This window comes from Staurois parvus, unplaced genomic scaffold (genome assembly GCF_062004578.1).
Source record: "Staurois parvus isolate SC_StPar_1 unplaced genomic scaffold, SC_StPar_1.0 ptg000460l, whole genome shotgun sequence".
Lineage (NCBI taxonomy): Eukaryota > Metazoa > Chordata > Amphibia > Anura > Ranidae > Staurois > Staurois parvus.
The window spans coordinates 44,688-57,455 of NW_028318256.1; the positions used below are offsets into that span (position 1 = coordinate 44,688).

Consider the following 12,768-nt stretch of genomic DNA (forward strand, 5'->3'; position numbering starts at 1 on the left):
TATGGACAGATAGCTGATTGAAAGTTTGCAACATCCATGCAATGCACCCCTAATCTGCTTATTGTGGGTGCAGTGCTATTCAGGCTATAATATAAAAAAATAATAAATGCACATTTTCTTACCTGCAAAAACATGTTTTGTTTTTTTCAAAGGGTGAACTTAACTTAGCCTGCAGAAATTCTGCCTTAAAATTTAACATATATACTGTATATATATATATACAGTCATGGCCGAAATTGTTGGCACCCTTGATATTTCTCCAGGAAATCATGTATTTCTCACGAAACGTATTGCATTAACACATGTTTTGCTATACACATGTTTATTCCCTTTGTGTGTATTGGGACAAAACAAAAAAAGGGAGGAAAGAAAGCAAATTCGACATAATGTCACACAAACCTCCAAAAATGGGCTGGACAAAAGTATTGGCACCCTTTCACAACTGCGGATAAATAAGAATGTTACAAGCATGTGATGCTCCTGTAAACTCACCTGGGGCAAGTAACAGGTGTGGGCAATATAGAAATCACACCTGAAAGCAGATAAAAAGGAGAGACGTTCACTTAACCTTTGCATTGTGTGTCTGTCTGTGCCACACTAAGCATGGACAACAGAAAGAGGAGACGAGAACTGTCTGAGGACCTGAGAACCAAAATTGTGGCAAAATATCAACAATCTCAAGGTTACAAGTCCATCTCCAGAGAACTAGATTTGCCTTTGTCCACAGTGCGCAACATTATCAAGAAGTTTGCAACCCATGGCACTGTAGCTAATCTCCCTGGTCGTGGACGGATGAGGAAAATTGATGAAAGATTGCAACGCAGAATAGTCCGGATGGTGGATAAGCAGCCCCAAACATGTTCCAAAGACATTCAAGCTGTCCTGCAGGCTCAGGGAGCATCAGTGTCAGCGCGAACTATCCGTCGACATTTAAATGAAATGAAACGCTATGGCAGGAGACCCAGGAGGACCCCACTGCTGACACAGAGACATAAAAAAGCAAGACTACAGTTTGCCAAAATGTACTTGAGTAAGCCAAAAGCCTTCTGGGAAAACGTCTTGTGGACAGATGAGACCAAGATAGAGCTTTTCGGTAAAGCACATCATTCTACTGTTTACTGAAAACGGAATGAGGCCTACAAAGAACAAAACACAGTACCTACGGTAAAATATGGTGGAGGTTCAATGATGTTTTGGGGTTGTTTTGCTGCCTCTGGCACTGGGTGCCTTGACTGTGTGCAAGGCATCATGAAATCTGAGGATTACCAAAGGATTTTGGGTCGCACTGTAGGGCCCAGTGTCAGAAAGCTGGGTTTGCGTCCAAGATCCTGGGTCTTCCAGCAGGACAATGACCCCAAACATACGTCAAAAAGCACTCAGAAATGGATGGCAAAGAAGCGCTGGAGAGTTCTGAAGTGGCCAGCAATGAGCCCAGATCTAAATCCCATTGAACACCTGTGGAGAGATCTTAAAATTGCTGTTGGGAAAAGGTGACCTGGAGCTGTTTGCAAAGGAAGAGTGGTCCAAAATTCCGGGTGAGAGGTGTCAGAAGCTTATTGATGGTTATAGGAAGCGACTGATTTCAGTTATGTTTTCCAAAGGGTGTGCAACCAAATATTAAGTTAAGGGTGCCAATACTTTTGTCCAGCCCATTTTTGGGGTTTTGTGTGACATTATGTCATATTTGCTTTTCTGCCTCTGTTTTATATTTGTTCCAATACATACAAAGGGAATAAACATGTGTATAGCAAAACATGTGTTAATGCAATACCTTTTTTGTGTGAAATACTTGATTTTCAGGAAAAATATCAAGGGTGCCAACAATTTCGGCCATGACTGTATATATATATATATATATATATATATATATATATATATATATAATGAAAATAATAACAAATCAGGTAAAATAAGAATATACTGTATTACACTTGACGACCGCAATACTTATATAAATCTTGCCGTTTTCAAGTACACACTGGGATTATGGCTGAAGAAATCAGCCATAACCCCAGTATCGTTTTGTTCATCAGATGGCTGGCTTTTACATGAAAGCAGTCCAAGCATCTCTTGAGTTGCTGGACCACTTATTGTAGCAGCAGATGGAAATGCCCCCTCCACAGCTTGCTGGAGTTTCTCAGGCTTACCGTTAACGCCAGCCTGCCTGAGAAACTATCCAATGGTGCCACCTCCTCAAGATGGTCGTGATGAAAGACTCAATGTTCTTTGATCACCTCTATCATGATGAAGGACCGCAGCAACATCATGACGTCACAGCCAGTCATTGGTGAAAGTAAAAACATTTTTTATTTTTTAAAGCAAAAGTTAATTTTTTTTTATTTTTGCTTTTAAAAGTAAAGAAGTTTGGGGTCTTTTTGACCCCAAATCTCTTCTTAGAAAGTACCTGTCATGCATATTTAATTTACAAGGGATGTTTACATTCCTTGTAATAGGAATAAAAGTGATAAAAATTAAAGGGACAGTGTAAAAATAAAAAATGAAGAAAAGACAATTTTTTTTTTTAAGTGCCCCCATCGTGCTTGAGCGCACAAGTGAACACATATGTAAATTTTGCACGCATACGTAAACTGTGTTTGCAGCATGCATGTGTGGTATCACCATGAGCGTTAGAGTTTTTTATACTGTCGCCTATGCAGATTTTTAAATACCATAGTTTGCCACCATTTCACAAGCATGCGCAGTTTTAAAGCGTGATATGTTAGGTTTCTATTTACTCGCCGTAACATCCTCTTTCATATTTAAAAAAAGTGGGGTAACTCTTGTGTTTTTTTAATTCACTAAAGTGTATTTTTTTCCAAAATAAATTGTGTGTTGAAAAACCGCTACGCAAATACCATGTGACCTAAAAATTGCAATGATTGCCATTTCATTCTCTAGGGTCCTTTCTAAAAAAAAAAAGCAAAAATACCAATTTAAACTTGTAAACAAAACATCCTAGAAAATGCTTTGTCTTAAAGTGGTTAAAAAAGAGGAACAGACTAAAAAAATCCAGATCATATTAAGAAAAAAAAAAGACATTGAGGATTAATGAGCATGCTACACAGTAATCATATATAAGTACAGAGTTCATTATACAAAAACATCCATAATTATTAAATTCATGAACAAACTGCTAGTAAATACATAATACTGTAAATACAGAATATTGAGTCATTAAAAAATAAAACACGTTATTAAAAATTACATTATAGAAATAACAGTTGGATTAAAGCATCTGTTTCAATTTCTTGTTTAATGGGGATGAAGTATTAAGTGTAAAGATCCTAAAAGTCTCCCTCTCACAGAGTCTTCTGATGCTCTCCCCTACAGGAAAGTCCTGTGGAATTGCTTCAATACCAAAAACTGATAAATGTCTAGAAGTTAGATTGTCTAGAATAGTTAGATTTATTTTTAAAAGGTGCATAGGACTTTGCAGCAACAAAGACCTGTGATCAACAGAAAGGTAGCCTATAGCAGGCCTTGAAATTTCTTACTCGCCTGGTCACCAATGGTGAGTGGAAATTATGGTGGGGGCGAGTGTGTCCCCCAGGGCCGTCTTGCTGAGCAGGCTCGGAGCTCAGGCCGGATCTGTCAGTCGCACTGGGAGCTGTCAGACTGCTCAATAGCTGAGCGCAGTGAAAGCAAAGGAAGGAGTGTGTGCTGTGCTCCCTGCCTCCCCCTAGAGTGCAGTACCTGGCTCTGTGAGTGAACAACAAAGTACTGCATAGGGTGTGTGTGTGTGTGTGTGTATGTCTAATTTCAGCTCACTCTGGTCACATGATCTTCTGTGTCAGCCAGTGGTGGCTTCAGGGGAGAGGAGAGAGCCCTTCACAGTGTGCGTGCATGCTTGGGTGTGTGTCTGTATGTATGTACATGTGTGTATCTGTACATGTGTCTGCGTGTATGTACATGTATGTGTGTGTGTGCATGTACATGTGTGTGTGTGTGTGTGTGTATGTATGTACATGTGTCTGTGTATATATGTTGTCAAAGCACACAGCAACTCGCTTCTTTTTTAAGGGCCTTTTTGCCCAATTTTATTTAAAGGAAAAAGTTCCAGAAACACAAATGCTTCCCACACAGGGGTATCCAACATCAAACCAAACAATTTGACCTTCTGGCTCTTTCAGCTATACCGCTCTATATCTGTCTCCTACAGACTTCTACCACAGGGTTGTTTTAGCTCACAGCTATTCTCAAACAGCTCCTTGCTGCTTTTGGCTTCCACCTCTCCTTGGTGGAGCCCTCCTGACTCCTGTCTGCCGGGGTGGAGCCCTCCTGACTCCTGTCTGCCGGGGTGGAGCCCTCCTGACTCCTGTCTGCCGGGGTGGAGCCCTCCTGACTCCTGTCTGCCGGGGTGGAGCCCTCCTGACTCCTGTCTGCCGGGGTGGAGCCCTCCTGACTCCTGTCTGCCGGGGTGGAGCCCTCCTGACTCCTGTCTGCCGGGGTGGAGCCCTCCTGACTCCTGTCTGCCGGGGTGGAGCCCTCCTGACTCCTGTCTGCCGGGGTGGAGCCCTCCTGACTCCTGTCTGCCGGGGTGGAGCCCTCCTGACTCCTGTCTGCCGGGGTGGAGCTCAGAATCATGGCCTGGCCTCCACAAAAAGGCCTGCACACACCTGTGCAATCAGTGCACGGCTGCTTCCAAAATATGGGCCCAAGATTGGAGATTTCATGCCTCCCAAATCTCTTAGAAATCTCCAGGCTACAGGTCCCAAAACAGGCTTTACAAACCAAAGAGGAAACTGATAAAGCATTATGAGATCTGCCTGGAGCCCCTCAACCTGTATGGTTGAGAATCCTGGGTCTCCATCGTGCTTTCCACCGTGGCAGGATACCGTACTGCCACAATGTACATGTATGTGTGTATGTACATGTGTCTGTGCGTGTGTATTTCTGTGTATGTACTGTACATGTATCTGTGTGTACGCGTGTCTGTATGTGTCTGTGTGTGTGTATACATGTGTCTGTATGTGTGTGTACATGTGTCTCTGTGCGTGTGTGTACATGTTTCTGTGTATATGTACATGTCTGTGTGTGTACAGCTGTCTCTGTTTGTGTGTGTTTGTTGGTGTCGAGTAACTCTTAAGGCCTGGCTATTAGCTCAGGACCTGAAATTTTAAGCCTGAAAATGTCTATTAAAGTGTCATGGACCGCCAGTATGAAAATGGCTCAGCTGTATGCAGAATAAATAAATAAGCAGCAATAGAAAAGCAAAATATTGCTCATAACAGCTGTACTTTCTCTGCCTGTTATTATTGCTGTAAATAAAGAAAACTAATGTTACACACATTTTCTTTAAGAAATGATTTAAAATCATGACCGTTGTTTTTAGGCACCATTTTATATCTAAAGAACATTTTGTCATTTTTTTCCTTCTACTACAGTTATTAGCTGTTATATGGCGTTCTTTCTATATAAAATTCTTACTGCAGTACCTTATTTTTCTAGCTATTTCTCAATGCGTATATTTTTATGCCTCATCTTTTTGCCTATAAAACATGCTTTTAACCACAGAATCAATTTACTGACTAGTCTTTTTCCATTATAAATGTGTACACTTGTTTGTGTCCTTCATTACGGTGGTGTCTCGGATGAGCCCATTGCGAATTCTCAGACGATAGAGTTTTACTTCACTTCCAATTAAGCAAATTTAGGTTTTATTAGTCATACCTCTGTTTCAAAAGACTTCATGTCTGAGAAAGAGCCAGAAATAATCAGTCCCATTCCATCCACACAATCCCAGGGAAGAAGCACTAATAGGAACTGATTTACTTTTCTGCCTCTGAGACTTAAATACCAGGAGCAGATGCACAAATCTTCCAGTGAAACTGATAACAGCGTGAGGCTGCATGGCCTTCACATGCAATAAAATAATGAAAGAAGCACAAGTAATACCACACTAATGATTTATCAGTTTCTTTCTAACCAATATGGACACGTTTAGGTCTCTTAAGAAGCATGGCACGCAGTTTAAAGGGACAGTCAATAACTATTAATAGCTTGTTGTCACCACGCTTAAAATGGAGAATGTTATTAGATGAAATTGCATGAAATGTATTTATGAGCAAACAAAAGGGGTTAGTTCTTCAAATGCAAAATGGAAAGTTTACAATTTTACCTCTGTTTTAATTTAACACTTTGCCTGTTTGCCATGTTTATAAAGTTTATTTTACTGAATTTCACTGTTAACCTTGCGCATTGCTGTTGCTTCAGGTTTTCAGATGTGAAGGGCATGAAGGAGAATGCAGTGTTATAAATACAACTGCCATCTGTCTGCTAGTGAAATTCACCTGCACTGGTATCTCAATGTATTTGTGCTTGTATCTCCCTATAGCATAAAGAGATTACAAAATCTGTTACAGGTTAATCAGTAGAATGTTTAACAAGGCTCTTTATGTACAGGTAGCAAGACAGTGCCTTTAAAAAGTATTCATACCTCTTGGAATTCTCCACATTTTGTCATGTTACAAACAAAAACGTAAATGTATATTATTGGGTTTTTATGGGATATACCAACACAAAGTGGCACATAATTGTGAAAGTGGAAGGAAAATGATAAATGGTTTTCACAATTTTTTACAAATAAATGTCTGAAAGTGTAGCATGCATTTGTATTCAGCCCTTCGTTACTTTGATACCCCTAAGTTAAATCTAGTGGAAGCAATTGCCTTCAGAAGTCACCAAATAAGTAAATAGAGTCCACCTGTGTGTAATTTATTCTCAGTATAAATACAGTTGTTCTGTGAAGCCCTCAGAGGTTTGTTAGAGAATATTCTTGAACAAACAGCATTTTGAAGGCCAAGGAACACACTAGACAGGTCAGGGATAATGTTGTGGAGACTTTAAGGCAGGGTTAGGTTATAAAAAAAATCCCATGCTTTGAATATCTCACGGAGCACTGTTGAATCCATCATCTGAAAATGAAAAGAATATGACACAACTGCAAACCTACCAAGACATAGTTGTCCACCTAAACTGACAGGTTGGGCAAGGAGAGCATTAATCAGAGAAGCAGCCAAGGGGCCCATGGTAACTCTGGAGGAGCTGCAGAGATCCACAGCTCAGGTGAGAGAATTTGTCCACAGGACAACTATTAGTCGTGCACTCTACAAATCTGGCCTTTATGAAAGAGTGACAAGAAGAAAGCCATTGTTGAAAGAAAGCTGTAAGAAGTCCCTTTTCCAGTATGCAAGAAGCCATGTGGGGGACACAGCAAACATGTGAAAGAAATTGATATTTTCAGATGAGATCAAAATTGAACTTTTGGCCTAAAAGCCAAACGCTGTGTGTGGCAGAAAACTAACACTACACATCACCTTGAACACACCATACCCACCGTGAAACATGGTGGTGGCAGCACATTGTTGTGGGGATGCTTTTCTTCAGCAGGGACAGGGAAGCTTGTCAAAGTTGATGGGAAGATGGATGGAGTCAAATACAGGGCCATGTAAGAAAAAAACCTGTTAGAGTCTGCAACAGACTTAAGACTGGGGTGGAGGTTCACCTTCCAGCAGGATAATGACCCTAAACATACAGCCAAAGCTTGAATGGTTTAGATCAAAGCATATTTATTTGTTAGAATGGACCAGTCAAAGTCCAGACCTAAATCCAATTAAGAATTTGTGGCAAGACTTGAAAGTTGCTGTTCACAGACGCTCTCAATCCAATCTGACACAGCTTGAGCTATTTTGCAAAGAAGAATGCTCCACAATTTCACTCTCTAGATGTGCAAAGCTGGTAGAGACATACCCAAAAAGACTTGCAGCTGTAATTGCATCAAAAGGTGGTTCTACAAAGTATTGGCTCAGGAGGGCAGAATACAAATGCATGCCATACTTTTCAGATATTTGTAAACAAGTTTGAAAACCATTTATAATTTTTCTTCCACTTCACAATTATGTCCCACTTTGTGTTAGTGTATTACATAAAATCCCAATAAAATCCATTTACGTTTTTGGTTGTAACATGACAAAATGTGGAAAATATCAAGGGGTGTGAATACTTTTTCAAGGCACTGTAAACCCTCAGTGATAATCCACTGTGTGAGATAGATATCTTAAATAATTAGAAAATACATAGTTATGCTTTTTTTTTTAATTGCATTTAAACTAGCAGGTTGAACAAAAAAACCTAACCTGATTTCCTCATCCACACATTTGATGGATTGGGGAATCCTCCCTAAAGTGTCAATGTATTCTGATACCGGGGAGAGTTCTCTGCCATCCACATACACAGATCAGCCCTTCAGACTAAAGTCTGCAGTGTTGATCAAGAGGAAATTTTCCAACAGGGTGGTTGAAAAGAAGTCAGTTGGAAGTCATCCACAGTGCCCATACATAGACTGAAATTCATCTGGTCCCTGCTGATCTATGTATGGGCATCTTTAGTGTACACCTGTGAAGGGGGGGTTGTTTAGGTCAGGGAGAAGGGACAAAAAAAAATAAGTGCAACTTTGTCTGAAAGACACTTATTGTTTAAGTGTCAAAGTTATTTACAGGTAAGTTAAGAGGTAAGTTAGAACTTGGGGTTTGGGGGAGAAAAAGGTTAAATGTTAGGGATAGGTGATATACTGTATAGACCACATGGGTGATTATACAGTGAGATTCACAATCTTTAGCTGGGAGCTGAAGCTCTGCTGGCTTCCATAACCCAATCATGTAGCATCATAACTACTGTTATATTATTTTCTTGCACATGATTGGGTGTTCTTTGCAAAGTGCTTTTTCACAGCATTCACTAAGCTAAGGAAAAATTCCTATTCAAAGTGAAATTCCCCAGTGAAAATAAGCAGCCTATTTGTCTTTAGTAAAACTACTGAGTATCACTTAAACATGGTATGTAGATAAAGGACACGGAAAAGTAAAAATGCTAAAATTAAGGCAAACAGCTAAATAAATAGTTGAAATTTATATATAGGCTATGTTTTACCTGGCAAATGGTGAGTTATTTTCTATATTTATTTTTGTGTGTAGCCAGGCGCTTGGCTAATAATGGTGAGTTAGAGAAACACTGGCTGAAACTGTTCTCTGTAGCTGCTGCCCTGTGATGCTGAACTGTTTAACAGCTATATCAGCAAGAAGAGCTGCTGAGCAGGAAGAGTTCAACAGACTGAGTCAGGGAGCACTGCACTGTGGGAACTGTAGTCCGGGGGGGAGAGACTGTACTGTAGAGCTTTTGAACTACATTCCCCAGAGAGAGAGATTGCCAGGAGGAGAGGAAAAAGGTAAATTTTCTCAGGCTGTACTGGACACAGCTTCCTCTTGATGTGAGGGAGACCAGAAAGTGCACATCACTATCCAGTGTGGACCATCATTGCTGCACATAAATGGCCTGATTGGGATCCAGAGTGCTGAGTCCAGATGTGGTGACAACCAGAGTCACCTGGGTGCAGAGTAAAGAGTGGACAAATCGTTTGTGACTGGATGGTGAGCTGCAATATCACTGGGACGGGGAAGCTGCTGGTGTGGGGATTTACTATCTGCTGCTAGAGGAGCTGGCCATACAGCCACCTAGTAGCCTCAGTGCTGCCTGCAGGCTCGACTGGAACTATTCTCAAGTGCACCGATGGTACAACTGGACCCCGATGCTATCCGGCTGAAGAGATAGGTCTAAAAACTGTTCCTTTGCAGCTGTCACTCATTGCCTATGTTAAGAGGTACCTCTCAGGGGGCATTGCAACATATCTTAGCCATTCTCCTACAGTGCACTGTTTATATGCACTGTTTATTGCTAAATTTGCTTATTAATGAATTAATCCCAGTCTAGTGATACAGAACTCTATTCTAAATTACCTTCTTATAGTGATCATACTGTCTTGTGGACTATGTCTGAACCTATCTTCTGTGTGTTGGATTATGCTCAAACCATCATTCATTCTAACACATACTGATATATTGAGTTAATTTACCACTAAACGATCTTGCGTTTATTTCCTGGTGCTAATTCACAGCTGAGTTGAAGGTATGTATACTCATGTTCACCCAAATTACCAAGTTGCTCCATTGGGGGTAAAATTACATGTGGATACCTTGCTAGCTGCTAAAAAATTATAAATATTATGGACATTTGGTCATTGACAAAATATGACATAAGGATACTTTCATGTTATAATGTTTGAAGTCCACTTGAACAATGTACACCATCCAGTGAACAAACAATAAACTAATATGCCACTCATGGAAGAATACTTATAGGGATAATCTGTGGTCTGTTAAGATATACTTTTATCTGTGTTATTATACTTTTTCTAATAATTGTTCATGAAACAATCTGCTCTGCAATGTGAGTGTCTGAATAAACATTATGATAGTAGGAGTTTAAGTGCTGTAATACAGTGTTATAATACAGTGTATGATATAAAAACAAATACCAATATTTCCACATTTCAAAGTCCCCTCAAAGTGACTGATATTAAATAAACATAGCTAAAGATACATGGTGATGCAGCTTACCAAAACAATGACAGCTGGCAATGGAGTATGCCTGTGTACGTGGATCATGGAAAGGATCTCGGGAAGGTGACCCTCTCGAGATGCAACATAGAACATCCTGATGAAATAAACAATGAATTATGCATTTTAAACTTCACATATTTACGGAAATGAACAACATGTGATGTATTGTTAATTGTTAACATAAAATAATAACAGATATATCTCTGTATTGAACAAAAACTGTACAATAACTCAACTGACAAACACTGCATACATATGGTCCACCTTGAAAAATGACAATGTAGGAAAACTGAAGAAAAACAAAAGCGTGTGGATTAATTTAATCCAACAATTACATTTAATCTTTTTTTATTTAACGTGCCCTATATAACTGAAAGGTGGAAATGCATTGCTTTGGGCAACGCAGACTTTTTTTTTTCTCCAGCTTTGATCATTTTTTTCCCAATGAATTTTGATTAACTAAGAAGGCATTTAACTATGTAAGTGAATAACTTTCTAACTAGGAGACAAACTTTAAAAGGCTGTCATAAAATTTTGATTAAATAATGAATTTGGTGAGCTTAGCACCTGTCAACACATTAGGGCTAGCTTACTGAAAGGAATAGAGAATGTTCACTTAGTAAAGTAAATGTTCACTGAGTGAAAATGGTAAAGCTGTGTTCACTTCAATCATCCAGTCTCTATTCCCTTAGTAAATCACCCTATTGAGAAATACAGAAAAAATGAATGTGTCTCTTGCTACACCCTTACTAAACTGAATTTGGAAAATCACCAGACCCAAACCATAACCCTTGCTCATTCATTGTCATAATAAGATTTATTTGTTGTTTAAGATTGGTTGGAGAGCTTTCCTAGATGATACTATGCCAACATTACAGTTTTGTAGAACAGACTGAGACAATTCAGGCTGCCATGTAATTAGCAGTGGGATTAAGATGATTTGTTGCAATGTATTTATTACTCTGACACCTACAGTATACAGAAAGCCACATAGAGTTGAAGATTTTAATATTGTCCAATGCTGAGTATCTGTAGATGTTTATACATAGAGAGTGTATTGCACTGTACCATCAATCCAGACAACTGTATGTCTTTGATTATGCCACAAAACTGTCTTTTATTTAAGGATAGTGATCATATGAAGTCAAATAAGATGCTCTCCTTCAATCCAGAACGCAAAATATAAAATAGGTCAAAAACACTACTATCCCTTTAAGGGAAAGTATGGAAACCAATACAGCCTCTGCAGCAATCCCTCAGAGCCATAGAATATTCAGACACAGATATTAACCAAGTGCAGCACATATAAAACATAAGAAGCTGTCATAGTGCTCACCATTGTTTTATTGGGTTATTTCCTCAGATTAACATGGTTACATTGCACTCAAATTGCCGTATACTGTATGCACCAAAACATTGTAACATCACTATCACTAAATAAAGTGCATGTGTTCAGTCTAAAAAGATTTGCTATTTTCCAATAAAAGTAAATTTACATTTTCTTCTAGCATTATCTAATGGTACCTATAATTACCAGATGGTCTGTAGTTTCCTGACGCATTTATATAAACACTAATAATTAACAGTTGTTGTATTAGTAGTTATAGTTTTACTAGCATCTCACCTTGATACTGCAAAAACCCCACCATTCATGGAACCAAAACATGATAAAGCAACAAAGATGGGGACTGCCAATGAGAAACTTCCCAGGACACGTTCTGCATACGTCTGAAAAGAAAAGACATGATTGTTATAAGAATTTACACTTGTCTATTTTCCGTTTAGTTGCTATTATGTCCAAGAAGTACATAAGTAATGATGCTCTTTTTTAAAGGCTCCACCCTTTTATAACAAATCATGCTGTACGGTTATTATGGACAAAAGTAAACCAGATTTGAGGTAACTTGGTTACGTGCATAGCTGCAGTGTCATTGGGGTATGAAAAAAGAAAAAATACTTAAGAAGCCAATCCCAGAGTCACCATCAAAGATCCATAGATAAAAACTTGAATTAACTACCTCCAGCACGGGCCATTTCTGGCACTTTTTGTTTACATGTAACAATCAGGTTTTTTTGCTAGAAAATTACTTAGAATCACCGAACATTATATATTTTTTAAAGCAGAGGCCCTAGAGAATAAATTGGTGGGTTTTGAAATTATTTATGTCACACAGTATTTGAGCAGCAGTTTTTCAAATGCAATTTTATGGGAACAAATATACTTTTCTATAAGACCCCAAATCCCTCATCTGCACTTAAAAGCATTAAAAAGCACCAAGATTGGTGTTTCTGAATGCTTTTATATTTTAAAAAT

The 12,768-nt window shown here is 39.0% G+C and overlaps 1 protein-coding gene across 1 annotated transcript in view; it reads right to left on the minus strand.

The window, feature by feature from the left end:
* Positions 1–12,768, minus strand: part of SLC7A11 (solute carrier family 7 member 11) — a gene marked incomplete at its 3' end in the record, with an annotated part of 300,868 nt that overhangs the window by 19,418 nt on the left and 268,682 nt on the right. The window contains exons 8-9 of the mRNA XM_089688911.1: positions 12,079–12,182; positions 10,452–10,548 (exon numbers count right to left, since the gene is read on the minus strand). Coding sequence (XP_089545037.1) covers positions 10,452–10,548; positions 12,079–12,182 — 201 coding nt within the window. The remainder of the gene's footprint in view (positions 1–10,451; positions 10,549–12,078; positions 12,183–12,768) is intronic.